General features: G+C 42.1%; 1 protein-coding gene across 3 annotated transcripts in view; it reads left to right on the top strand.

Annotated features, from left to right (window-relative positions):
* The window catches only part of PGM1 (phosphoglucomutase 1), a 58482-nt gene that overhangs the window by 960 nt on the left and 29599 nt on the right, over window positions 1–27923 (top strand). Inside the window, exons 1-2 of one of the 3 annotated variants that reach the window (XM_060139860.1) lie at window positions 22630–23143; window positions 27369–27410. The exons of 1 other annotated variant lie outside the window; for it this stretch is intronic. In XM_060139860.1, coding sequence (XP_059995843.1) covers window positions 22844–23143; window positions 27369–27410 — 342 coding nt within the window. In that variant the 5' untranslated portion in view covers window positions 22630–22843. Of the gene's footprint in view, window positions 1–22629; window positions 23144–27368; window positions 27411–27923 lie in introns of those variants that run through there. One more of the 3 variants, XM_060139861.1, reaches the window with a different exon arrangement.

Below are 27923 nucleotides of genomic sequence, written 5' to 3'. Positions count from 1 at the left end.
CAGTTCTGAGTAGGCGGTCGCAAAGTCCCTTTCCCCGTCCCCTAAGTTTGCTGGGACGGAGCTTCTGCCTTTGCCCTGGAGCGGCCTGGTTGCTGGGGGGGCAGGCTTTTGAAAACGGTAGTCTTTGCTCGGTGTTGCTACTGGATCTGTTCCACCGAGGGGGCTGGAGCTGAATTTCCATTAGAACAGAAACCACCTACCCAAGGGCGCTCTTGTGTAAGCAGTCGTGGCAGGCCAGGAAATTAACGCAATACCTTGGTTCTGCCACCACAGCTAAGGAACGTTAAATGAGTTAATGGGGCAGGTCCGCTTAGGTGAAACCTTGAAGTAGACTTTTCAGTCAACCTGGTACGTTTGCGAAAATGCGGCTTTATAAAATAGGTAAATTGGGGTAATTGTTTACTCTTATAAAAAAGTTTTCTAACGAGTTTTTTTTTAAGTTTTCTTTTTTCTTTCTATATTTAACATAAGATTTGACTTACACTCACCTCTTCTGGAACTCAGTAATATTTAGTAATATTTTTATCCATTTTAGCAGTACTTTATTTCTCTTATTAACATATTGAGTGCCATTTTGCCAAGCCCTGTGAAAAATGCTTCCCTGCAGTATCTCATTTATCCTTCTGTAGCCTTATGAGGTAGATGCTATTATGGGCATCTTCAAGATGCCAATTAGAAAACTGAAGCTTAGGCAGGTTCAACAGGAACTCTAATGGCAGCACTGAGAGTCTAGTACACACCTGCTAGTTCAAAGGACTTGAACAGTTTCTGGGAATGAAGAGACCCTGAGTCTAAAGATATATTTTCCAGCTGTCTCTCAAATCTAAACTGGGAACAATCTACATCTGCCTCTCTGGGTCAAACATTTATAAGCATCAGTGAGAGAAGATTGTCTGGATTTGTTTTCTTTATAATCCTGAGTTTTCAGACAACCTCACATTCCCTTGAAAGAAGAACAAAGAATGAACAAGACCTGTATCCCAGTACAGCTCTTGTTCATTTCCCTGTTATCACCTGTGTTGAATTTGCATTTCTTCAGCAAATACTGAGCCTATACTATGTCAGAGAAATGGGTGGAATAAAAAGATGATTTAGAAGCAAGATTTGTCCTTAAGGGGCCTACAGCATAGTGGGAATTTAAGGGGTCCAACTGGAAAACTGTCCATTTGAGAGTAGCGTGGGGTGAAAGAAAAGAATTGGTTAAGACTAAAAATATATGTTCTTAAAACCTCTTCACCCTTTTGCTTCTACCCTGTTGCTTTCCCCGCCTCCTTTTAGCCAATCTTTGTAAAGGTTGTGTGCATTCACCATCACAGATTTCTTAACTCCCGTTCACTCACCGCCTTACTGCAGTCTGGCTTCTGTTTATTCCACCACTCCACTGACGTTGCTCTTGCCAAGGTTACTGATGACTTTCTGGTTGCTAAATCCATTGCACACTGTTTAGGCCTTATCTTATCTGACCTGCCTGTTGCATTTGGCACTGCTGACTTCGTACTCATTAAAAATTCTCATTCCCTTGCCTTGGTCACTGTCTCCCGATTCTACTCACACTTTTTGAGAGTTCCTTCATGGACTGCTTACTCTACCCACATCCTAGCTATTCCCTAGGTTTCCATCCTCAGCTCTCTGATTTGATTCTCTCTCTCTCTCATCCCTCACCAGGGATTCAAATATGCTGCTCTCTCTCTTCTGGTGCAATCCAGATAGCATCTTCAGAAAGCGTTTCCCAGCAGCCCCTGTCTGCCACTCTTCTCCCTTAACTGACCTTTCCCCATAGATACCGCTAGAATAGATGAAATTGTCAGTTTACATGTGACACTCCCTCGTACCTAAGGCAATGCAGCATTCAATGAATCCTTGTTCTGTTGCCCTGAATTATGAAGTATATGGAAAATACTTCAAGTATATTCCAGCACTTAAAGCCAGCATATAGTTTATGACCCATACATTTATTCTCATTAAACATTTATTATGTGCTTACTTCTTATCAGTCATTGTACTTAGTACTTGGGATATAATACATTCCTGCCCTCAGTAAGTACATAGCCTAGAAGGGGAGGTAGACAGGAATAAGCAGACAGCACAGTGTGTTAGGTGTTGTGAGGGAGTTATGTGCCAGATGCTGAAGGGACAAGAGCATGGCAGGCTGTGCTTGGGCGCGGAAGGGGAAGCGAAAAAGTTTTCACAGAGGGGTGGTAGCAGGATTGAGGCTTACAGGATGAGTTGGAGTTTCTAAGATGGATTTGTTGGGGGAGGAGTTCTAGGCAGAAAGAATAAAAATCATAGGAGTTGGGGACAGTTCTCTTGGGCAAGTTATTCAATTTCTGATCCTTTTTCCCCCTTGTCTGTGAAGACAGGAAATGATAATATGTACGCAGTGAGGCTCTTGTGAGGATTAAATGAAACAACATATTTAAAAGTGCCTGGCAGCCCCTTTTCACCTGGAAACTGTTTGAATGACACTTGTAGGGAAACCTCAGGATGAGCCTGAGGGCAGGACTTTCTGTTATCAATGTTCTGCTAATATAGGGACACTAAGTTAATCATACCCAGCCTGAGGCACATATTAATGCCCACACCCCATAGATCTCAGCGTTGTCTCCTACCTTCCTCTTACCCTCAATGGCCCCAACCAAAATAGAGGGATACCTTGTGAGTCAGAACCCAATTGGGTACAAGTGACAAAAATTTAGATTAGCCCAAGCGAAAAAGGAGGGAATTTGGGATACCTTCCAAATGCTCATTTACTGCTTAAAGCTTTACCCAGACTGGAGAGGGGGAAGGGTAAGCTGGGACGAAGTGAGAGAATGGCATTGACATATATACACTACCAAATGTAAAACAGATAGCTAGTGGGAAGCAGCCGCATAGCACAGGGAGATCAGCTTTGTGACCACCTAGAGGGGTGGGATAGGGAGGGTGGGAGGGAGACACAAGAGGGAGGGGATATGGGGATATATGTATACATATAGCTGATTCACTTTGTTATAAAGCAGAAACTAACACAACAATGTAAAGCAATTATACTCCAATAAAGATGTTAAAAAAAAAAACCTTTACCCAGACTGAGAGTGTCCTCAGCCACTCCCTGCGGGAATCTAGTATTTGGAACACAGTCCTGGCATATCTGTGTTTGCTACTGTGTAACATCTCTTGCATTCCAGGAACAGAGGGGGCAATTCCCAGTCTCTTTTCCTGACTCTGTGAGTGTGGGCCAGGGACGCCTGAAATGTTTGCTGTAGTGAGAAAATAAAGCAGTATGTGTGGAAGTATCTTGTAAAATATAAAACATGAGGGGTTTTTAGTGTGGTTGCTTCCTGTAGAGCGTGAAACAATAGAGTTGGAGGATGGGGCTCTCTCCAACCAGCCTCTTCAACCTACTTCTTCAACATGCTCTACTCTCTCACATCTGGTTCCACCTGGAGCGTTCTTCTCGCCCCTTCACCTTCAGGTCTGGGTTTAGTTGGCACTTCTCTGCTCCCAATCCCTGAATCAGGTGCACCACTCTTCTGCTCTCGTAGCCTGTCTTGCTCACCTCCATAACAGCGCTGACTGCATCTTATAGTGGTTGTTGGGTTGCTTGTCTGTAACCCACCTGGCCTCCAACACAAACCTTCTTGACTGTAGGTCTCAAGTGGATGAAGCCTGGGCTTGTCTGTTCTCTGCTTTATCCCAGGAGACCATTCAGATGAACTGCGAGTTCATCTTGAGCTCCCGCCAGTGTTTGTGGTCCTCACGCTGGTTGGTTTGGCCCCAGAATGGCTACTCACCCTGCTGATTAAGCCCATGGGACTCACACAATGTAGTGACCATTTCAGCTCACTCTTTAGCAACACAGGTGTTTGTAAGCATATTAGAGCTCAGTATAAGAGACTAATATTTGGGCTTCCCTGGTGGCGCAGTGGATGAGAGTCCGCCTGTCGATTCAGGGGACACGGGTTCGTGCCCCGGTCCGGGAAGATCCCACGTGCCATGGAGCGGCTGGGCCCGTGAGCCATGGCCGCTGAGCCTGCGCATCCGGAGCCTGTGCTCCGCAACGGGAGAGGCCACAACAGTGAGAGGCCCGCGTACTGCAAAAAAAAAAAAAAAAAAAAAGACTAATATTTATTCAGAATCAAATCCTTACCCCCAGATCCTACCATGTGGTGACTCAGGAGGAAAGTTACCCCAAATCCTACCAGGTAGTGTGACCTGGAAGGAAAGTACTCCTTGGGCAGAATCATTCACACTCAACAGCAAGCAAAAACAGATTGATGTATCAGTTGCCAAAATGAGCCATATGGTATAATCTGTAGGAAAACAGGATCTCACCCTCCCTGTATGCCACTAACAGCAGTTTAAAAGGAAGAGGCCAAACTTAACCCTGGGAAGATTTTTATAATGTATGGATAGTCATATCAACCCTGGGGTGGTGGAAATTGATATTTCCCAATATCATTCTGGGGCCCTCTTGCAATCTCACATGACTCTTTTGTATATTAAAAGCTCTGAAAGTCCTACTTAACATTGCCCAATCCAGTTTTCCCAAGCTTTTAAGTAAGATATAACAATCCCTGAAACTTGCTTTGGGATATACTTATTTATGGAAACGATCAACTGGATGAAATATCAGAAGACCAGAGTCCTGATTCCAGCTCCACCATTTCTAGCAGGTTGGACAAGTCAACCAAGTCTTTCTGTACCACCACCTACCTGTCACGTTTCTTCTTTTCAGAAACACTCTGGGGCACTCATGAAGAGGAAAAAGGGAAGAAATTGTTTCCAGTACGAAAACGTAGTGTTCAAAGTGTTTCAGCCTCATTGGCCTGAGCTGATTGACATTCCTCACTGTATTTATTCAGGGCTTCATTCACCTTTTCTATCTTGTGCCTCAGGGACTCATCTGAGTGGTGACTGGGATAAGCATTGGGAAGGGAGACTTCCAACAGTTGAAGTTAAAAAAGCAACAAAACCCTGAGGCAAAGGCAGCCCCTTTTCACCCTTTCCAAACATCCCCCCCCACCCCTAGGGCTACCCCGTTTGTGGTCCATCCCGTTTGAGGACACCAGGTAAGAAAACTCTTCTCCAAATTCTCCCAACTGAAGGTAAGCCCTAGATTACTTGGCACACTCAGGAGCCATTTAAAATTTTTTTTTTATTTTTTAATTTGTGTGTGTGTGTGTGTGTGTGTGTGTGTGTTTTCACATCTTTATTGGAGTATAAATGCTTTACAATGTCGTGTTAGTTTCTGCTGTATAACAGAGTGAATCAGCTATATGCATACGTATATCCCCATATCTCCTCCCTCTCGCATCTCCCTCCCACCTTCCCTATCCCATCCCTTTAGGGGGTCACAAAGCACCGAGCTGATCTCCCTGTGTTATCCCTGTGCTATGCGGCTGCTTCCCACTAGCCATCCACTTTACATTTGGTAGTGTATATACGTCAGTGCTTCAGTAGCCATTTTTAAAAGGTGATTCCCCACTTTAACCACAGGTCCAATGGCCACAGAATGACTGGGTATGTCTGTGTCAAGTTCAAGGAAATTTAAGGGAGAATGAATGGATCATAGAAACTTGCCTGCTTAACTTTCTTAGAGGTGTAGCCCACTCAAATCATTCTTCTGAAAGCTTTTCTGAAGTCTGAAGGGGTCCAGAATACATCACTGTGGCATAAAAACTATTTCGAGCTGCAGGCCTTTGAGAATAGGCATTTTTCTGAACCCCTTTCTCTGCCTAAAAGCAGAGCCTCCTCAGTTGTCATAAATCCCGTCCCTGGGAGAGAGTTTCTGGAAACCAAGGAAAATTGACTCAGCACCACACCGAAACAGACATTATCACAAAATTATAATATCCCCTACCCATTCCTTTAAGGCCCCATTTATCTTCCCTAAAAGTCCTTTGTTTCTCCAACACTGATAACCACAGTGAAAGTTCTCACCTAGATGTAGTTTAGAAGCCTGAAAACATTAGCTTTTATTTTTTGGCCTCTATGCTTTGTCCCTCCCCTGATTTCTCTGTCACTGATGGTCACTTTAAGACAGTAGGAAAAGCTAGGCTGGGTAAGAAGACAGTATCCTTAATGGGTTATTTGCTGGTAGGCTAGTTCCCACTGTGTGGCAGAGAATCCCAGGAAAGATTTAAGCCTTTTCTGCTACACCTGCTGCTTCATGGGTAGCTGCTTTAGCGTAGGTATACAAATGATCTTCATCTCAACTCTGCAGTGTACAAATTACTGGACTTGGGCAACATGGTGTACAAGCCACAAAGAAAACTTTCCTTAGCAGAACCATCACCTCCATTTCTGCTTGCAGGATGCCTAGTCCTTGCCTGAGCTCCTCTCTGTATTGTGGCAAGAAGCAGCCAACAAACACTCCTGTTCTGAATTCTCCTAACCATTTGCCTAGAGCTACAGGTTTGGTTGGCCCGTGGTCTGCCTTCCAGGGTAGTGGTGGTAAAAATTTTGCCATGGCCATAAAAAGTATGCCAACGCTGCATACTTTAGATTCTGTTTTGGTACAGAACACCAAATTTTATCATTAGTTAAAACGTAGGTTTTGGCTGCTATAGCAGAGTTCTAAAATAAGTTACTTAAAATAAAAGTTCATAGTAATAGGTTCAAGAGTATTACCCTTTCTGTAATAGACTGGGTGTGGGCAGTCCAGGCCTAGGGTCGGGGCTCCACTGTGTCAGAGGATGCATGTTTTTCTTTTGTTGCTCAGCCTTCCCCAGTGAATTGCCCTTATCTGCATAGTCCAACGTGGCTGCCTACCACCATATGGTCATTCCAGCCAACAGGAAGGGGAGAAAGAGGGAGGAAGGCACACCTTTCTCAGAGGCTGCATGTAATCGATTTCACTCCTGTTCCATTGGCTGAAACTTAGGCTAAGGCCTCCTCAAGCAGCAAGGGAGGCTGGGAAATACAGGTATGCCTCATTTTATTGCACTTTGCTTTTTTGCACTTCACGGATACTGTATTTTTTGCAAATTGAAGATTTGTGGCAACTCTGTGACGAGTTTTTTTCCAGCAACATTTGCTCATTTCATGTCTTTGTGTCAAATTTTGGTAATTCTCGCAATATTTCCAACTTTTTCATCATTATTATATTTGTTATGTGATCAATGATCTTTGAAGTTGCTAGTGCAAAAAGATGATAACTCACTGAAGGCTCAGATGATGCTTAACATTTTATTTTACCAATAAAATATTTTAAAATTAAGGTATATACAAGTTTTTTAGACATGATGCTATTGTACACTAAACAGACTGCAGAATAATGTAAACATAACTTTTATATGCACTGAGAAGCCAAAAAATTCGTATGACTTGCTTTATTGTGATATTCACTTTATTGCAGTTGTCTGGAACTGCAATATCTCTGAGGTATGCCTATATCGATGTTATTCTGGGTACTATGTGTTAGGCTAAATATTGGGGGTGTCAGTCTAAATGAAGGGGAGTATTAATCTTGGGGAATACCCCACAGTCCTCATTATCATAAACATGCTTTCCAAATTTAGTGAAAACCACTCAGTCATTTTCAAGTGATAGATTTACAGAGGGAACATAAAGACCTAATTTTATATCGGTACCTAGATTTTTTTAAAAGACCTTGACTATCATTTATTCCAACTACAAGCTTAGAAAGGAACCTAGGCAACAATCATTCTCATTGTGGAGGACTTTTAAAATAAAACTATTTTATTGAGATATAATTCACACACCACACAATTTATCCATTTAAAGTGTACAACTCAGTATTTTTTAGTGTATTTACAGAGTTATGCAACCATCACCACAATCTGATTTTAAAATATTTCCATCACCCTAAAAGAAGCCCTGTGCATTAACAGTCAATCCTTCTTGCTCCCCTACACCTTCAGCCCTAAGCAGCCACTAACTCTACCTTAGGCCTCTATAAATTTGTATGGGTGCATTTTACACAGACTGAATGTCCAGTTTTGCTTGCCAGGCAGAAGAAATTATATTTGGCAGGCGAAGCCCTGGGAACGTGAGAAGCAAAGGCAAAGGGTCCGCCTCCAGAACAGGGATTAGTGTCCTGTGCTTCTGTGCACATTGTCCGAGCATTGGAGATACAGGATCAAAATAATGTCCTCATTCTCAAGGAGCCTCTAGTTGAAGGAGGTAGATTGACACAAAAACAGACAATCACCACTAAGTTTTATAAGTGCTAATACCTGAGGGAAAAGAGATGGCTGTGGACGCTCAGAGCCGGGATGCCTGCCCCAGCTTGTGGCGGGGGTTATGTGTGGGAGGGGGTAGTGTGTCCAACGAAGCCTTTCTGCAGGAGATGAGTCTATTTTTCTCAGCACACTCCTTGTCCAAAGCCAACCAGGCTGTCAAAAAAAGGAGGAGAAATTTCTCCAGGAGAATAGCTTCTTCATTTTCATGAGTGTAAGCAATCAGATTTCTTTTTTTTACAAACATATTTGAACTTATATATCCAAATTAGTATTGTACCCTGCCAAATCACCACTCTGGGAACCATACACTTATTCCAGTGATGCATCTAGTGCTCAAAGCATTTTGAAACTCCTCTACGGGAATTATTTTTCAGCTAGTCGGTTTATGGGTCACCTAGGGGAACCAGTCGCATTATTTTATAGTCATGCCTCGTTTTTCACCTAAAATGATGTAACAAGATTTGATTACCCACTTTATTCATTAGACATGGCTCCAACCAATTTTCTTCTCTTTCCAAAGTTCACATCTATTCTCAAAGGATGAAATTTGTTAAGACTGAAGACTTTCAAAGAAAGTACCACAGACGGTAAAAACAGCTGCCTGAAAAAGAGTTCCAGAAATGTTAGTGCAATGTCAGCATTGTTTGAATACATACGTTGCTACCCAGGGTGCTTGTTTTGAAGGAGATAATATTAATTTAGATGAAAATACTCTGGTATAACTGTTGAAAATGAGTTACATTTTATACTGTTCAAGCACACTGCCCTGTCGAGAAGGTCTTAGAAGACAGTTCATGCTGAGGGAGATTGTGGCATTCCGCTTTCCTTCTGCAGTTTACCGCAGTGGGCTGGGGATCCAGTTCTCGTCCATCCTGGTAAGCATCTCAACATGCTTTGGTGCGTTTAGAAATTGTACACAGTAGAAAGTTTTGTGAAAGCCCAAGTAGACAAAATGACCCTGACCTTGGAAGGCAGTACTATCAGCTCAAAGCCACAAAAACCAGAAACCTAGGTGTTAAGCCTGTGTCCACCTCAACTCTGAGAGATCATCCCATGATTGCAAAGAGGCCAGAAAATGGAGCTGCGTTGGCATAACTGGGTGGGGATGGGGAAAGATCTTTTGCTTTGGTAATAAAACTATTATGTTACGCTGCCCCATGGGGACTTTGAAAGAAATGCGTTCTGTGGAGCCAAATGAAATCCATTTAAAAATGAAGCAAAAGGGAAATAAGTGTAGGAAACTCAGATGGAATTGGGAGTGAGGTTGCCTCCTGTCACAAAAGACAGCTGCCTCTCTGGGTTGGGCCATGCAGTTGGCGCCAAGCCCTCTGAGGTCAAATTCACTAGAAACATGCTTATCACACAGTTCACCATAGCCTTTCACCGTGTAAGTAGATTTGGTGTAAAGAGAGTAAAAATATCTGCCTTAACGATTCATGTGAGAACAAAGTAAAATTTGTGAAGCACTCACCATAGTGCCTGACATTGGAAGTATGTAGCTAGCAAACAGAAGATTCTGATGATTCTAATGATTATTCCAAACTCTGAAGCCAGTGGAGGGGCAGAGGGGAAGGTCTTCTATGTCTGTCACCTCCACTGCCTACATGTCCTATCCTGTCTCTGTCCATACGTTGTCCCTTGAATTTGATCTGTGAGGCAGAGGTTCACAGTTGCTCTAAGTGTCAGTCACAAGGCCATTGATTTGAGGCCTTCACCTTACTGGAGTCATGAGCTAGCAGTGCATAGTTGAAGATGGGTATTTTGGGATGGATCTGTGGCATGGTTACCTGGCCCAGGCCACTGTCATGCTACAGATGGGAAGCTGCACGAAATGCGTGCAGGCATTACTGTGCACCTCCTGGACCACATGTATTTTCTCATTCAACAAGCATTGCTGAGCACTCTTTAAGTGCCAGGCACTGTGTGAGATAGTTGCAGGTACAAAGATAAATAAGACAAAATCTTCATTCTCATACCAGGATTCATGCTGGTAGAGGAGAATCCATAAGTAGTTACAAAAATATGGTGTGAATACTAGTGTATTAGTTTCCTGTTGCTGCTGTGATAAATGACTCCAAACTGGGTGGCTTAAAACTACAGAAATTTATTTTCTTACTGTTCTGGAGACGAGAAGTCTGAAATCAAGGTGTTGGCAGGGTTGCACTCCCTCTGAATCTCCAGGGGAGAAGTTCAGGGAATCAAAGGATCACAGAGTCCCTCAACCCCACCTTGAAGGGGAAGGGAAGAATGAGGATGTTTTCTCTGCCCAGACAAGGTGATTTTTGAGGCAAGTGCAGGATGATGAAGAGGAATCAGGGAGACCTTAGCTGAGAGTGAAGTGAGGGTGGAGGCAGGGCACAGTCGCTGCTTTAATGCATATACCTAATACCGTGGTTGTCCTATTTAAAACTATACTAATGGTAATAATTGACGAGAAGATTCCAGTGCTCCATAATCCACACTGCTTCTGTAGACTTCTGACATAATGTCAAACGGAAGACAGGCCACTTGGTGGCTCCTTGCATCTTACCAGATAACTTTAGTTCATAGTGATGGGTTGGAATTGAAGATTTTGGTTCAAATCTCAGTTGTACCATTTACTGTGCCATATCATGTATTCTGCTTAACTGATATAAATCTCAGTTTTCACACTTGTAAAATGGAATCGATTCTAGTATCTGCCCTATTGGAGAGTTTTATGAGAATTAATTTAAATAATGGGCATACAACGGTTTGGAGGACTCTAAGGTGCAGTCATTGGTGCAGAGAACTCCAGTCTTCGTCTCTGTCTTCACTGGCTTTCTTCCCTTGTGTCTGTCTCTGAATCTCCCTCTCTTTATAAAGACACCAGTGATTGGATTTATGGCCCATTCTAATCCAGTATGACCTCGTCTTAATTTGATCGCATCTGCAAAGACCCTTTTTCCAAATAAGGTCACATTCACAGGTATCTGGGGTTCAGAATTTAACATATCTTTTTTTTTTTTGGTGGGATGCTCAGTTCAACACACAACACCTGTGCTCTGTCTACCAAGTGCAGTGGGTTGTACAGGCATCAAAACTCATATACTTTGCACTTGCCCAATATCCCAATGAGAGTCACCTGGAATCTATTTCCTCTTAATTTTTTCCAAGTTCAAATGCACTTGATCATCCAAAGGAGCCATACAGCCTAAGCACCAGCTTTGGCGTTAAAACTGGCGTCGAAGCCTGCCTTCCAGTTTATTAGTTGTGAGGCTTTGAGCGAGTCATTTATTCCCTAAGCCTCAGTTTCCTCATCTGTAAAATGGGGATTGTGAGGATACCTATATCGCAGGGTTGTTATTAAATAAACCTGCCTGAGAACCTACATGTAATCCTGTGTACCATGATAAGCCCTTTACATGATCTCCTTTTATCCTGTCAACAACTCTTAAGAAGTTGGTATTTAGACCTCTGTTTTACTGATGAGGAAATAGAGGGTAAGTGATTTGCCCAAGATCACCAAGATACTAAAAATTATCAAGAGTAAGGATGCAAACCTAGATTTCCACTATGCTGAATTCCTCAAGGTAGACATTTTTAATAGAGTTATCTAGAGCTGTAGTCTAGGGGGTTCCCGAATCTTTTATGTTGTGGTGCAACTTTTGATTTTCCTAAAGCCTTGTTCTCACTTAAATCTTAAAACCCAGTGAGAGTGTCCTGCCTCTGCCCACTTGGGCTACTGTTTATCCCAGGAATTCCCATAAATGGTGTAGAGTGGGAAAATGACCACATCTCTTTAGATCGCTGTTTTAAAAGCTATTGCATATTGTGTATTTGCCACATAGTATACAATAAGAGGCAACACGGCATGATGGTTAAGAGGGTGGGCTCTGGAGCCAGATTCCCTGGGTTCAAAACCCATCTCCATAATTTCCCAGCTATTTGACCTCGGGCAGATGACATAACCAGTGTTCTTATACCTAAGATAGGGGCTGAGAATAATAGTATTGATCTCATAGGGTTGTTATAAAGATTAAGTGGGTTAATGCTTGTAAAGCTCTTGGAACACTGCCCAGCACATCGTCACCTACTGCAATTATCTCCTACTGTACAACAGCCTTTAAAGCAGTGTCGTTGTCCCTGTTTTACAAATAAGAAAAATGAGACCAGAAAGGCCATACACAGCCAGAAGCTGGCAAAGGCAGGATTCGGACCCAGGCCTGTCTGAAGTCCTCTGGTTAGAGCAGGGACTGTAGATTCCCCTTCCTCCACCTTTACCCTGGCCCATCGTAGGTGTTTAATCTATCCCACAGGCCGACCCAGAGCATTGATTCTCTCCTGCCTGGGCCACGTGCTTTAGAGATCAGGGGTTGTGTTAGAAGGATGGGATCAGTCCTTCTCAGTATCTCTATTTTGGTAGTTTATATAACATTTACTGAGTGGCTACTCTGCAGGCCGGCATTGTGATAAGCACTTTACACGCCTTTCCTCATTTGCTGTCAGAACCCTTAACGGAAGTTTTACTATCCCCATTTTACAGAAACTCAGACTCACAAAGACCCCATAGAAAAAGATGTCCCCTCTCTGTGGCCACCTTCATTCAGTTTCTTTACAGTTGGACATCCTAGTTTGGCCAGACCGTGCAATTGGAAAAATCCTTAGTGAGGAGACAGAATAATGTAACGTCTCTTCTTCTTAAAAGTCAAGAAAGCTGGCACGTTTTAATTATTTGACAGAGGGCCAATCACTGTCTGCCACAGAATTCCAAGGGACTTGATTCTCATTGTATTCCAGGTGAATGGTACCCCCGAGCGTTGTGTAATGCTGCTCCAGGCAGGTAGCCCACCCATTCTGAGGCTGTAGGAAATCTTGCTTGTGATTCCATTTTCTAACACAAGAGGGAAGCATACAGCTATGAATGATTTGAAATAAAGCAATTCTTTATAGATAGACCTCTTTTTACCAAAGGATTTTAATACATAGTTCCTGGTAATAGCCAGAATATGGGACAATATTCTGCTAACTCCAAATGAATGTTCTTCATGGATTTAAACAAAAAAAAAATTTAAGGATGCTCCAAAAAGGAAATAAGATAAAAATACATATAAAAATTTTATATGAACCATATTCATTGTTTTTTTAGGTCAGAATGATTGAATATTGGTGATTTCTTATTAAACAGGAGTCTTCTTGACGTGTGCATTTTGTATGAAAGTAATTCCTAAGCCTTGAGCATCTTCAAGTTGGAGAGACTGTTTTTAGATTTAACCACACAAGTTAAGAATGGTATTTGTGGAGTGGGGAATGCCTTCCAAAAATTTTCTCTCTCCTCTGAACACTCAGAGCACCCTTGCAAGCTCCCAGATTTTACTCCTTTAAAAATGATTTATTGACTTATTAATCTCTCCTTTTAGATCAGGAGTTTGACAACTTGAGTCTGTCATCTTCCCGTGGTGCACAGTGCCTGATGATCTGAATGGAAAAAGTCAGTTTACATAGTAACTGTTGGACATATGGGTGTAAGCAGAGGGCCAACAGACTGGCAGATGCTAAAGGATGTACACGCTCCCAGGCAGCGGTTTTGTTTGTTTTTAACTTCAAAATATGCTTCAGGAGTATTTTTTGAGCCTGGGATTCTGTACAACTCTAAGCAAACCATTTGGTCCTTGTAATTCTTCTGGCCTTGTACCTTTATAGCTTAATGTAGTTTCTCCTTTTCTTTAAAGGACACTTCCTAACTCTATTAAAACATATGTACTCATAGATAGCTATTAAACGCAGCTACATATTTTCAGATTGGTTCAGGGTAGTCATAAAAGCTAACTCTTATGTAGGACTCACAGGGCACTAGAACCAGCCAGTGCTAAGCTCTTTATACTTATTAACTCATTGTACCTTTATACAACAAACCTGTGCTGTAGGTACTATATCTTTCTTTTTTTAACTCTCTTTAAGAGATGCATTTTTTTAAAAATTGAGGTATAATCAACATATAACATTGTGTTAGTTTCAGGTGTACAAGCTAATGATTCTAGATTGCAATACTATGAAATGATCGCCGCAGTAAGTCTAAGGAGGTGCTATTATCAGTCCCCGTTTCAAAGATGAGAAAATGGGGGCGCCGAGAGGTTAAATACTTTGCCCAAGGTCTCCTTGCTGTTGGCTGAGGTTGCTCAAAGTGTGAAGGCAGGAGGTTTCTTTTCTTCCTCTTCTTGCCTGGATGGGACAGCAGGTGGAGCCTGCCTCAGAGCTGGCAAATGGGGGCCATGCACTGCAGAGCCCTGCTCAACACACTGAAGCGTGCAGGTGTGGCAAGTAATAGAAACCCAGTCTGACACACTGAGCCTCTAAGAGGACTGTATCGTAAGGCCAGCGGGTCTTCTGAAAGCCAAGGGCAGGGTGGGCACTTGGGCCTCACAAGAGCCTGAGGCAAGAGGAGCCCAGGCAGCTAGCCTCTGTCTCTCCTCTCTGTTTATCTCAGCACATCTGCTTCATCTTCCTCTCTCTGCTGACTCCATTGTCAGTGTAAGTTGGTGCGGGGTGTGTGTGTGTGTGTGTGTGTGTGGGTGTGTGTGTGTGTGAGAGAGAGAGAGAGAGAGAGAGAGATCTTAGCTATATACTCAAACTCCTATGAATATTTCAAGTTTATAAATCAAATGTTTATTTACTTTTTACAGCCTTTGTCTAACAAGCAAAACTTTGAAAATATTCCCATTGTTCTCATATAATCTAATAATGATGATAGCAGATACTTGTGTAGGGTACCTTATACCAGCAATGGTTTTAGAATTTTCTGTATATTACTTCATTCAGTCATGACTGCAACAATAAGTGAGATAGGGGGACTGTTGTTCTCCCCATTTTTACAGATGGGGCAATGGAAGCCCAAAGAGGTTAAGTAACTTGTCTGAGGTCACACAGCCAGTGACTGGCAGAACTGGGTTCCAACTCTTGTCAGTCTGGCCTTAGAATCCATTCCCTGAAATATTGCAGTAAACTCTCTGCATCTGATGATTTAAACATATAAGTATGGTACATTCAAAGTTTTCTTGAATGATCCAATAATGTTTATAACTTTTATAAAATTCTCTTACTTGAAATCATAAGTCAAAATAAGTTACTCACCTATATCTTATAAATTGGAATCACAGGACCGATCTATTAGATAAACCAATATCCCAGAGTCTCTTAATATACTTAAATATAGATTTTTCTCCCAAGCTTATTGCAAAAATATTAATACTATGATTTATTATCTCTCTACTACGAGTTTGATTTACTTCATGTCTACACTTAATTCTAAATCTTTTTATGTTAAGAAGTGCCCAATCCCCGACTTTAAACTATATCACAAAACTACAGTAATCAAGACAGTATGGTACTGGTACAAAAACAGAAATATAGATCAATGGTACAGGATAGAATACCCAGAGATAAACCCACACACATATGGTCACCTAATTTATGACAAGGGAGGCAAGAACATACAGTGGAGAAAGGACAGCCTCTTCAGTAAGTGGTGCTGGGAAAACTGGACAGCTACGTGTAAAAGAATGAAATTAGAATGGTACCTAACAACATACACAAAAATAAACTCCAAATGGATTAAAGAGCTAAATGTAAGACCAGACACTATAAAACTCTTAGAGGAAAACATAGGAAAAACACTCTGACATAAACTACAGCAATATCTTTTTTGACCCACCTCCTAGACAAAGGGAAATAAAAACAAAAATAAACAAATGGGACCTAATGAAACGTAAAAGCTTTTGCACAGCACAGGAAACCATAAACAAGAGAAAATGACAACCCTCAGAATGGGAGAAAATATTTGCAAATGAAACAACAGACAAAGGATTAATCTCCAAAATACACAAACAGCTCATGGAGCTCAATATCAAAAATACAAACAATCCAGTTAAAAAATGGGCAGAAGACCTAAATAGACATTTCACCAAGGAAGACATACAGGTAGCCAAGAGGCACCTGAAAATATGCTCACCATCACTAATTATTAGAGAAATGCAAATGAAAGCTACAATGAGGTATCACCTCCTGCCAGTCAGAATGGCTATTATCAAAAAATCTAGAAACAAAAAATGCTGGAAAGGGTGTGGTGAAAAGGGAACCCTCCTGCACTGTTGGTGGGAATGTAAATAGATACAACCACTATGGAAAACAGTATGGAGGTTCCTTAAAAAACTAAAAATAGAACTACCATATGACCCAGCAATCCCACTACTGGGCATATACCCTGAGAAAACCATAATTCAAAAAGAGACATGTACCACAACGTTCACTGAAGCTCTGTTTACAATAGCCAGGACATGGAACCAACCTAAATGTCCATCGACAGATGAATGGATAAAGATGTGGCACATATATACAATGGAATATTACTCAGCCATAAAAAGAAAGAAAATTGAGTTATTTGTAGTGAGGTGGGTGGACCTAGAGTCTGTCATACAGAGTGAAGTAAGTCAGAAAGAGAAAAACAAATGCCATATGCTAACACATATATGGAATCTAAAAAAAAAAATTGATACCGATGAACCTAGTTGCAGGGCAGGAATAAAGATGTAGACATAGAGAATGGACTTGAGGACCCGGGGTGGGAGGGGGAGGCTGGGGTGAAGTGAGAGTAGCATCGACATATGTACACTACCGATGTAAAATAGTTAGCTAGTGGGAAGCAGCCGCATAGCACAAGGAGATCAGCTTGATGCTTTGCCATGACCTAGAGGGGTGGGATAGGGAGGGTGGGAGGGAGGCTCTAGAGGGAGGGGATATGGGGACATATGTATGCATATGGCTGATTCACCTTGGTGTACAACAGAAACTAACACAGTATTGTGAAACAATTATACTCCAGTAAAGATCTGTTTTTTAAAAAAAATTCTTTTATCCCAAGCAATTAGGAGTTACCTTTCCAATGGAATTGGGGGTGACACTGACTGGGAATCTGGCTATGGAAGCACCCCAGTCCAGAATGCCAGTGCCACCAGGGGAGTCTCAAGTGGCTTGTGTTCAAAGACCACAATCCCCAGCTCTCATGTCTCACGAGTCTGCAACCCTTGCCCACTTGAGAAGATTCATCTAACCTATATTCTGCCTGAATCTCCTCTGAATTCTTTTCCAGTTCTTCCTATACATCAGGCCCCCAGCTCTTAGGGATGCCTGAGTGGTCCAGAGTTGGATCCTGCGTAATATTGTCTCATGTTCTCATGAATCATCTGGCTGCCAGTTACAAGTCTATAGATATTCTCATGACACGACATCCCTGCCCCACAGCGCCTGAGTTTACCTGTATTCCCAGTTCAAGAACTAACTGCATCTGACTGGCACACTTTTGAATCCTAATTCTAGATTCCTTGGAGAAAAAATATGAGTGATCCAGCTTTGGTCAGGTGTCCGCCGTTGGTGATCATGGCCTGCCATCAGGGTCCTGCAGTAGAAACTTGGCCCTAGGTATCCACTGTTGTGGGGTGGGGTAGGCGACAGTTCTCAGAGTGGAGAGAGAGTGAACTGAAGGGGTCAGAGGAAAGAGCTTGTTCGGGTAGTGTCTTCATATTGGAGGAAAATAACTTAAAAGGGCCCAAACTGGCCAAGACTCAAAGTTGAAGTCCTTTGTAAGAGGAGCAGCTTTTGACAGGATCACAGAGACCAGGATCCTCAGAGCCACCTCAACTGCAGAGGCAATCCTTTTTTGCAAGCCTTGATTCATCTTTTTCCAGTCTCTCCTCCAAGCTATTTGATGCACCACTGGCAGCCATTCAACTTTCCAAAAAATAGCAGTTTGTATTCCTCTGGCTTAAAAATTTCCATAGCTTTTGGTGTCTGCAGAATAAACTTTATTGTGATTCATGAGACTCTATAATCTTGCCCCAACTACTTTTCAGCCTTACGCCATCACTGCAACCTCTTGCGAGCCATGGCTCTGTCCATGCACCTCCAGGACGGCACCAAGGCCACCAGGCTGTGATGGCTCCTCCAAAAAGAACTTCTTAAGAACAAAAGTCCGTTCGCCTGTTTTTCCTATCCCTATCACCCCTCAGAATGTGAAAAAAATTCATATCTTTACATCATTTTCTAGTTCACAAAGGCTTTCACAGACATTCGGGGAAGTCATCGTCCCCCAAACCTTGTGAGGCAGGTATCATTATCCCATTTTAGAGATGAGGACATTAAGGATGGAAGGATGAGGGGCTGACATTTACTGATAATCTGCTGTATGCCAGACACAGGTACTAAGTGTTTTCACACCTGTTGCCTGATTCAGTTCTCAGAACAACCTTGACAGCTATCCCCATCTTACAGGCTCAAGTCAGTTAACTTGCTCGAGATTATACCTCCTCATACATTTTAGAGTGCAAGATATGAGCCCTGGGGCTTCCCTGGTGGCGCAGTGGTTGAGAGTCCGCCTGCCGATGCAGCGGACACGGGTTCGTGCCCCGGTCCGGGAGGATCCCACATGCCGTGGAGCGGCTGGGCCTGTGAGCCATGGCCGCTGGGCCTGCGTGTCCGGAGCCTGTGCTCCGCCACGGGAGAAGCCACAGCAGTGAGAGGCCCGCGTACCGCAAAAAAAAAAAAAAAAGATATGAGCCCTGGTTGTGTCTGGCTCCTGAACCTGTGGTTTCTGCATTATCCTGCAGTGCCTCTCCTGGGGCTGGCATTCACTACATGCCTACTTACTGTTGGTTGGAGTAATGAATGACTTTCCCAACTTTTGTTTCCTGTCACTGGGGTCAAACACGCCAAGCACTCAGGCAGGCACCTGCAGCTGTCACAAGCGCAGGGCTTTGGGCTGGGGGTCTAATGAGCCCTGCTGCTTTCAGCCCAGTTAGTAGCTTTCTTTCTAGTGCTTGTGCTGAGAGAAAGCGTTACCAGTTCTATCCACTATGCCCACACCTGTGGCATTTTCTAAAGAATAATTCTTGGTGTGAAGAGGCGAACCTTTTCAGGCCCTGGGTCCAGCCCTCCCACTGGCCCTGGGGCACAGCAGTTAGTAACCCAGTAAATATTTGTCAATGGCAAAAAACAAAGAAAGGTAGAATGAATAAAGGATTGGCAAGTCTTCAGTTTCTGCTGTGTTCTACTAGGAAGGCATCATTGCTGATCAGAGTGGGAGCTGGAGTCTTTGCGAGGCTGGGAGCGAAGGGGTTCATAACTCTGCCATTGTGAAATTGATTGGACCCAAGACCAGTATGAAAGTTCCTTGTCTGAAGGGAATAATCCTTAAATCCCCTGCATGGTTTAAATGTAATTTGTGTCATTGTGAAGGAGTACTGGCAAGGCAGGCGAATTCATTAGGCTAAATTGGGTTCGCTATGCTCGACAGTAACGTTTCCGAAGATGAAGTTCAACCTTTGCTGGAGAGCTCAGACAAATGAGTTTCTTAATAGCCAGCCCACTTAGTCTGAGCGTCTTCGGAAGCTTAATGTTTTTAATGCTTCTTCTTTTTTACCACACTTCACAGTCCATCTAACATTGCTGCTTCTGGTAATATTTTTATGTGGGGTTGAATTCTATAGTGTCCATAAAATTACGACCCAGGCCCATCTTTAGAACAGAAGCTTTTCTAGGGCAAGGATTATATCTTTTTGGTTTAGTTTTGCATGTTGACAAACACCATGCTGACACGTGTAGTTGGTGAAAACATTGCTCTTCATTTTGGGGAACAGAACGCTCTCCTTTGGAGCCTTAGATTTGATGTGCACTTAAATTGCTGGATATTCATTGGCACGTGCAGGGGCCATGAGAGATGAGGTCTTTTCCAGTCCATGCCTCGCCGTAAAGCTGGCTCACAGACAGTGAAGTAAAAAAGTGTATGTGCCCACACGGACATTCCCATCCAGGAAGGGGGCGCTGGGTTCACCTAGTGACCTGATTCCCCAGGTTTCACAGGTAGGACTTCCCGATGCTCAAACACTGCTGTCTATTTCCATTTGTGTTCAATAATGTTTTAAATATGAAGATGTTCCACTGGGGAGCTATATTGAAAAACCTTGGAAGTGAGAGGCCATCAAATAATGAACCCCAAGTGGCATATCAGCTATTTGGAGAGTGAGGAGTAGAAGACCACCAGCATTATTGTTTGCAATGATTCTTCTAAACTACTTTAGAATATATATTTTTTAACCTTTAAGAATCAGAATACTTACGTTTGGAATACTTTCTGTATCAGTCAGTTTTTAGGTGGTTAGAAACTGGTACTAGGCCTAGGAACAGGCCTAATCCTGGAGAAGTGTAGCTCTTACGACACTTTCAATGTGAAAAATATTTTTAGAAACAAATTTTAGTCCATATGAAAACACACTGCTAAGCTGAGGTGTTCTAGTATATGATGTGGCCACTGTCTTTAAAAAAAACAAACAAGCATTTGCCATCCTTTGAAATAACACCTGTTGGATCTTATGCTGCAAACAAACCCATTTTGATGCTTGTGGGGTTTTTTTGTGTTGAACATCTATCGATTTTGAATTTTCATAGTTATGCCTTGATTCTTCATCATTTCTCATTTTACGAAATTGATTTGCATTGACCATAAACTGTAAATAAAATAAGTGAATGTGTGGGAAAAGCCCCCAACAAAACATTACTCTTCTAGTTCTGGCTTCAGAAAGAGCTTCGAGAGAGAGTGGTCGATCACCAGCAGAGAACATGCTGGAAAGTGTGGGCAGAGAAGCTTTAGTGGGGATATTGGAGCCCCTTTTCAACGAAGTGTCCCTGAATCTATGCTGGGCTTTCAAGACCTTGTTAAGGACACTACCAATTACATGGTTGGTTGCTCTGTTATTCCCAATGAAAAGACTGTTGAGTTGATATTTCATGAATGCGGATCTATTATTAAATATGTCAAGACACATAGACTGGCATAATTTGCAAGCCTATCTAAAACCAGAGAAAAATGGCCACGGAACTTAATAAATATGAATTAAAAAAATGCATTTGTAGTAAGTTGAAAAACATTGGGTGTGTAAACTACTGTTCATAAAGGAAGCTTACTTCCTAAGAGTTTTGGTTTTAAACTTGAAATAAGAGGGAGAAATAAGCTATAAAAAGCAATTGTCTTTTGGCTGACTGGTTTTCAGCTTAATAGACGTGTCTTGTGAATTGTTATAATGTTATGTCTCGAGGTCCTCTTTTCAGGTGGGCCAGCCCTGTTTGCCATTTGAAGGAGACTAGGCTTCCTTGGTAGCGGCCTGCTTTCTGCTCATGAGCCCGTTAGCTCTCCTGGTCCAGTATGTGTAGCCCCTGGAGCACAGAGACATTCTTGCCTCACAGAGGGCAGTCTGCTGCTCTCAGGGCCTGTCTGCTTTTGGAACTGGCTTGACAAATCATTAGAAAAATACTCAGATTTTGTTTCTCAAGAGATTACTACTTTTCCCTTGAAAACCTGACTTTTATGTGCACATCAAACTCCCCAGACACGTGGCCTCACTAGTCTTGATTTACTTTTTAAGCCTTGTTAACAAGTTTACCAAAACCTTGACAGTGGAGCTTCGTAATTGACACCTTTTGCTGAGCCAGATAAAGAACGCAACATGTATGTACCGAAATAGATTATTAATAAAATCTCAGGGATCAAATGGGATGAGGTAGAACGTTTTTAAACATCTTAGGTTCTTCAAATGCAAAGGACTTAAACTGCTTCACTAAAAATGTTTTCTTAAAAGTCAAGTCTACTTAAAACTGAGAATATGAATATACACATTTTAATCTTATGTTCATATTATTTTTCCAAATAATAACTTGATCAAGCCTCATGCATTCAGAAAAACTTACTTCCCTCTCCCCCTACCACACACACACTATTCTGCTTATGTTTTCAAGGATGTGGTGCATCTTCATCCCTACTTTTCTATAAGTTCAAGGGAATGACCAAGCTGTTGGTCATTCAGGCCATATTTGTGAATCTATTCTTCTAGAACTGAATACTTTTTTGTTAAATCTTTGGTGGCCAGTGAATAAATCTGTTCTGTTAGATGCTTTTTTTCCTTCTAACTGGGATTGCATGTGGGAAGTAAAAAGAAATCACTTGAGTATCAAATACTTAAGTATCAAAAATGACAGTGATGAAAGGAAACCAGAGGTAACTGAGATCCTTCACTTCCATTTTAAGATTGACCTTTAACTTGTGAGATGGCCTGGAACAACTTTAGCTGCAGATGGCCTTCTCAGTGATGACTGCCCAGAGAGGCTCTGTTTTAAGGGGTGTCGGTAGCAGAGAGCCTGGTGGGAGCCACACCAGGGTGTCTTGTTAATGATCCTGCCTCTTAGGACTGCACTTGCTCCGTCTTTGTCTGGCTCCGAGAGTGGAGTCTGGAGGCCACCTGGTGTTTGTAACTGAAGTCTGCTGCATGCAACACCCTCTGGACCCATCTCCACCCTAACAGGGAAACGAGGCAAAAATAATTGAAGGGTATTTGGCTTGGTTATGTGGGCAGACTGTCCTCATCAAAACAACTTTGAAGATCTGTGGATGTGGGTGGGTGTTTGGTCCGTAACTTTTTCACACGGGGTGACGACAACAGGAATTAACTCTGCTTCGTCATTGAGAGTGATCTTCCAGGCAAGACCTCTATTTTAGTTACTCGGCCAACACTGTTGCAGCTTCAGTTTGGACAGACTATTTGGGGGACCCTTGGCTGCTTTCTGGGCACCCTCGCTGAGCCAACTGGTGGAAGTGAAAGATGAGTGATCCTGATGAATGGATTTCCGGGAAATACAGAAAAATGGAAGAAGGTCCTCTCCCTCTGTTGACTTTTGCTACAGCTCCCTACTACGACCAGAAACCAGGAACTAGTGGATTACGGAAGAAAACCTATTATTTCGAGGCAAAGCCATGCTATCTGGAGAATTTCATCCAGAGTGTATTCTTTTCCATAGACCTAAAAGATCGCCAGGGATCCTCACTGGTGGTTGGTGGAGATGGGCGGTATTTTAATAAATCAGCAATAGAGACAATAGTGCAGATGGCAGCTGCCAATGGGGTTGGTATACGATAAGTATTGCTATGCTTCTGGCTCTCCACATAACCTCTTAATTTTGCAGAAATATACACAAGTACAAAGATTTGTATATTGCAAACACCTCAATGCTACTAGCATCCAATTAAGTTTCATTGTGACTTCAGAGATTGTATATTGTGATATTACCCCTGAAATTACATGAGTCACATTGGGATATGGGAATGTAAGCTTAATTTCTTATGTTGTGCTCTGTGCCTGTTGCTTGAAAAAGTACCTGTTGCTTTTAGACATTCAAAGCGTACCCCAGGCTTAAGCTGTCTTATCTACATTCAACTAGTTTTGAGGGACACTCTGTCCTGTGTATGAGGCTCTAATGAGCAGCGGAGAGAAGAAGATTTTGTTTTCTTTCAATGGCTTCCTTGTTGAAGTTCAGTCACTTGTCAAACAGGAAAACAAAAGCCAGGGCACGCTGTTATTTGTGGATCCCGGTAGTTGTGCAGAAATGCTAGGAGGGAATTGGAAAATGTTAGGTGTGAGCTTTCCAAGAGGACCTGTTACAGGGGAACCCACTTATAATGACCTTGAACACAAAGAAGCCCTGTGTGTGGTGAATTTGTGCAGCAGGGTAGAGATAATAACTCCTGTAAGACTATAATATATGGAGGCTCTGCTAAAGCTCTGCATCGTGAAAAACTGTGTTGCCTGAATTAACCAAATCAGAAGGAATCTTGCACCAGGAAGCATTGATCTTGATAATCTAACAATTTGCACAGCCTTACTGATTTACAGGAAGGCAGGCATCAGGACATCGGTGTTTTTGCTCTGCAAATTCCTCTGTGGGACCAAAAATATATTTTTAGATTTTAGATTACACTTAGCAATAATTTGGAGCACACAGTCCTTCAGTACTTATAAATTTTAAAAATCTGTTTTATTTCCTTTCTGGAAGCAATTCTGATTCTGAGAACATAAAAATTTAGCATTGTAGCCAAATGTGTTGGGCATTCATTTTCAGTCTGTTTTAACAACACACTAAGAAGGTGTGATTACAAAAGCCAAATTAAAAAAAAAGCATACGTTGTCAAATTTAGAAGAGTTTGTAGATCCTACTGTTTATGTGAGGTTTCCTTTATACCCAGTTTCAGAATGTGAATGCCTCTCATGTAAAATTTGCTGATAAAGTACTCAAATATGAAATTATGACACATACACATTTTTAAGATAAAATGTGACATGCTGTCAATTTGAGGAGAGCTGCAAAGGGAACGAACGGCATTAAGATGCTTTTAATCTCTTGGGGGAGAACGAATGGAACATTATTTCTCCGAATATATCTAGATTGTTGAGTGGATCTGGTACACTGTCCCCTTTGCTGTGATATATTGGGCTTCATTTCATTTTTGTGCAAAGCAGAAGGATGTGGAAGATGTGGTAGGAATGTGTAATTCAGGCAGACGCTATAGACTTTCTCAGATTTACCATCTGAAGGTTTGCTAAATAATGCAATTAAGTGATAATACTTGACTAAATATGGTAACTGCCTATTTGGTAGAGCTGTGACAGCCCCAGCAATATTTTCAAGTCTTTCCAAGGACATTCCTCATTAAAAATAATGTTGCATTTAAACGTCACACTACCCAGCTGACTTACATAAAACGTTTAGTGGACCCATAAAGCACTTTCATCTGATAAAACCTATCAAATCCTATATAGTTTGATTTCTTTTTCTAGCGTATCCTAAATTCTGACTATTTTAACATCCCTTTGATTGTGGGCAGAACTTGAGGGAGGCAATCTAAAGGAAAGAAAATTTATTGCCACAGATTTTGGTAGAAGTCAATGTTCCTTCCTCAGCTTTGTCAATACCCACTCCACCCATGAGCCGATTCTAGGAGAGCTTCTCAGCCTAGTGAGCTACATGGAAATCATTTCATTTCTCCCCTTTAGTACAGTTTTATCTGGTACATTTACAGATAATGGAATACACTCTGCCTTTGTTTTTATTTGCACAGAGCTGTCTGCATTTACAGGCAATTTTAATGTACAAAATAAAACATTGGTGGGGCCCCGTTTATAGTACGGGTATGTCATTCAGTACCCCGAGCTTTAAACCTAGAGATAATTTTAGAAATGAGAATAGAACCTGTGTGTATGACTAGCAGAGCAAAGAAAATGGAACTTGTTTTTTTGTTTGTTTTTGTGTGAAACATAAAACACCAGGCCCTATTTTCAATTAAAAGGAATATTTTAAAGTTTGCTCCCTGTCATGGTTAACTGTCAAATGTGGGGTTGGGGGGAGAGTGAGGTATCCAGCTTGGCAGCAGGACATGAGTCTTACGGAAGGGAGTAGAGGGCCAGGAGGAAGGGCAGGAAAGGCTGCTTGGTGAAGGACTCTCAGTGTGGCATGAAGGGGTATCTCTAAGTTGGTAGACACTTGGGACCCAGGGAAGGGTTTTTTTTTTTAATTTTCTTTTTTGTGGTAGAGTATACCTAACAAAATTTGCTGTTTTAACCATTTTTAAGTGTACAATTCATTGGTATTCCTTACCTTCACAATGTTCTGCAACCATCACCACTATCTAGTTCCAGAACCTTTTCATCATCTCATCCAAAACTCTGTACCCACGAAACAAGAAGTCCCCATTCTCTTCTCCCCCCAGCCCCTGGCAACTTTGGTTTTACTTTCTGTGAATTTGCCTGTTCTGTGTCCTTCATATAAGTGGAACCATACAATACTTGTCCTTTTGTGTCTGGCTTATTTTACTTAGTATGTTTTCAAGGTACATCCATATTGTAGCATGTATCAGATTTCCTTCCTTTCTGAGGCTGAATAGTATTCCATTGTATGTGTATGCCACATTTTGTTTATCCATTCATCTTTTAATGGACATTTGGGTTGTTTCCACTTTTGGCTATTGTGTATAATGCTGCTGTGAACATGGGTGTGCAAATATCTGTTTGAGTCCCTGCTTTCTTTTTGTGTCTGTACCTAGAAGTGGAATTTCTGGATTGTATGGTACAGGGAAGGTTTTTGAGTAGGGGAGGGACACAGTTAGAACTATGGTTTAGAAAGATGAACTAAGTGGGCCTGAGTAGGTCAGATAGATTCAGCCAGGGTAGGGCAAGGGAGGTACAGGTGGGAGAGAGGCAGGGGAGGTTGAGTCAGGAGCTGTTACAATGCTCCAGACATCCTTAAGGGGAGGAAGATAATAGAGTAATTTCTCCCCAATATCAGGTTGAGGATTAATATTGCTGAGGATAATTCGTGGAAAAGAGTCTGCTCTGGAAGGGAATATTTTGGCCAGCTGTACCTATTCTTGGGCTCAGGAGAAGGAACCTACCGTGGACTTCCCTTGCTTCTCTTGACTTTCTCTCTTACTCTTACCTTCTGGTATAGTCCTCTCAGTCTTGGACCATTCCTGACAGCAGATTTCACCGTAAGGAATGGTAGAATTAAGGGGTGACTTGGGTGGCATAGCTTAATATTCATTTATCAGTTTCCCCTTCCACATTAAGAACATACAGAATCCAAGTAAAAGTCAGCGTGCTTGACGGGGAAACACTGTTTCCAGATAACTCCACCAGCCACTCTGGCTAATTAAACTGCCATCTGTAAGCTCCTCTCATTGAAATTATGGAACTGCTCAGCCATAGGCTTTTATTTTCATCAGAACCACACCCGGAAACTGCTGGAAGGGTGAGATGTTACCATTACCACTGTATTGAGTCAGGGAGCTACCACTTCCTGAGGGAGGCAGAACGTAAGAAATATATTAGGATAACAGAAATTGCTCAGAGAGAGACACATGAGAGCCAAGTTGTGCCTGCAATGAAGTGTCTGCCTCCTGAGAGGTGGGTGGTAGTGGAGAGGGTTAATTAGGCAGTCGAGCCGTTAGTGACCTGCGGGAAGGTGGCAAAGCTAACAGTCCCAGAAAAACTTCCCCAGGGAATCCAGGTATCTCATTGGCATTTTCAACATTAGAAATGCATCTTCCACCATCAAGTCATTTCTTCAACCATGTTTATCTTGGGTGGGGCAAGAAGAAATAACAACTGGACAACTTAAAAACATCCTCGTCCCTTCCTTCTTTCAGAGGGGAGAATGGAGGAAGGGCACAAACTCCTTGTTTTTTAAATCTTTTCATGTAGCAGTCACATCTTCTCTAGTCAGAGGAACGGACAGAACTTCTTCCTTCTTTTCCAACTTGCGTCGTGTTGAAACAGATATAAATTACTCTCATTTTAGCAAAGGAGCTGTGCTGATGCCATCTGTGAGAGATATGGGAAGGTGAGTTAAGAACGCAACAGAAGTACCACCTGTAGCTCTTTCATGTAGGTGTTCTGGCTGGTTTACCCAGTAACACTCCCAGCATTCCCTGCCTTAGGCCCAGGAGGTAGCTCAGGTACACCCTAACATGGGTAGGTGTGTCCTGCTTTGAGGAACCCCCAAGTCCAAGCTTGACTGGAAACATAAATTTATGAGATACATTTTGTAACATTTCTTCATGTAAAGTTTGCCCCTTTTACTTTGTCAGATATTTTAGTTTACAGAAGCCTTGTGTTTGGGTTAGAATTCCTTTAACTAGTTAAATTTATATTCTTTTTCCCAATGTGGATTGAAAGTTTGATTATAGTGGATAAAAATGTGGGTTTTCTCACAAATTTTTAATGTATCCAAATTATGAACCTAGTCTGGAAAGGCTGTGTTTTGTTTTCTTGCCAAAGCCTTACAGCGTCCCTGGATCATACACTACAAAGTCCCAAAAAGCTATCTGAAGGAATGGCTTTGTTCAGCAATGCT

This window comes from Lagenorhynchus albirostris, chromosome 2 (assembly GCF_949774975.1).
Source record: "Lagenorhynchus albirostris chromosome 2, mLagAlb1.1, whole genome shotgun sequence".
In the NCBI taxonomy this organism is placed as follows: domain Eukaryota; kingdom Metazoa; phylum Chordata; class Mammalia; order Artiodactyla; family Delphinidae; genus Lagenorhynchus; species Lagenorhynchus albirostris.
This window is presented reverse-complemented; position numbering and strand designations above follow the sequence as displayed.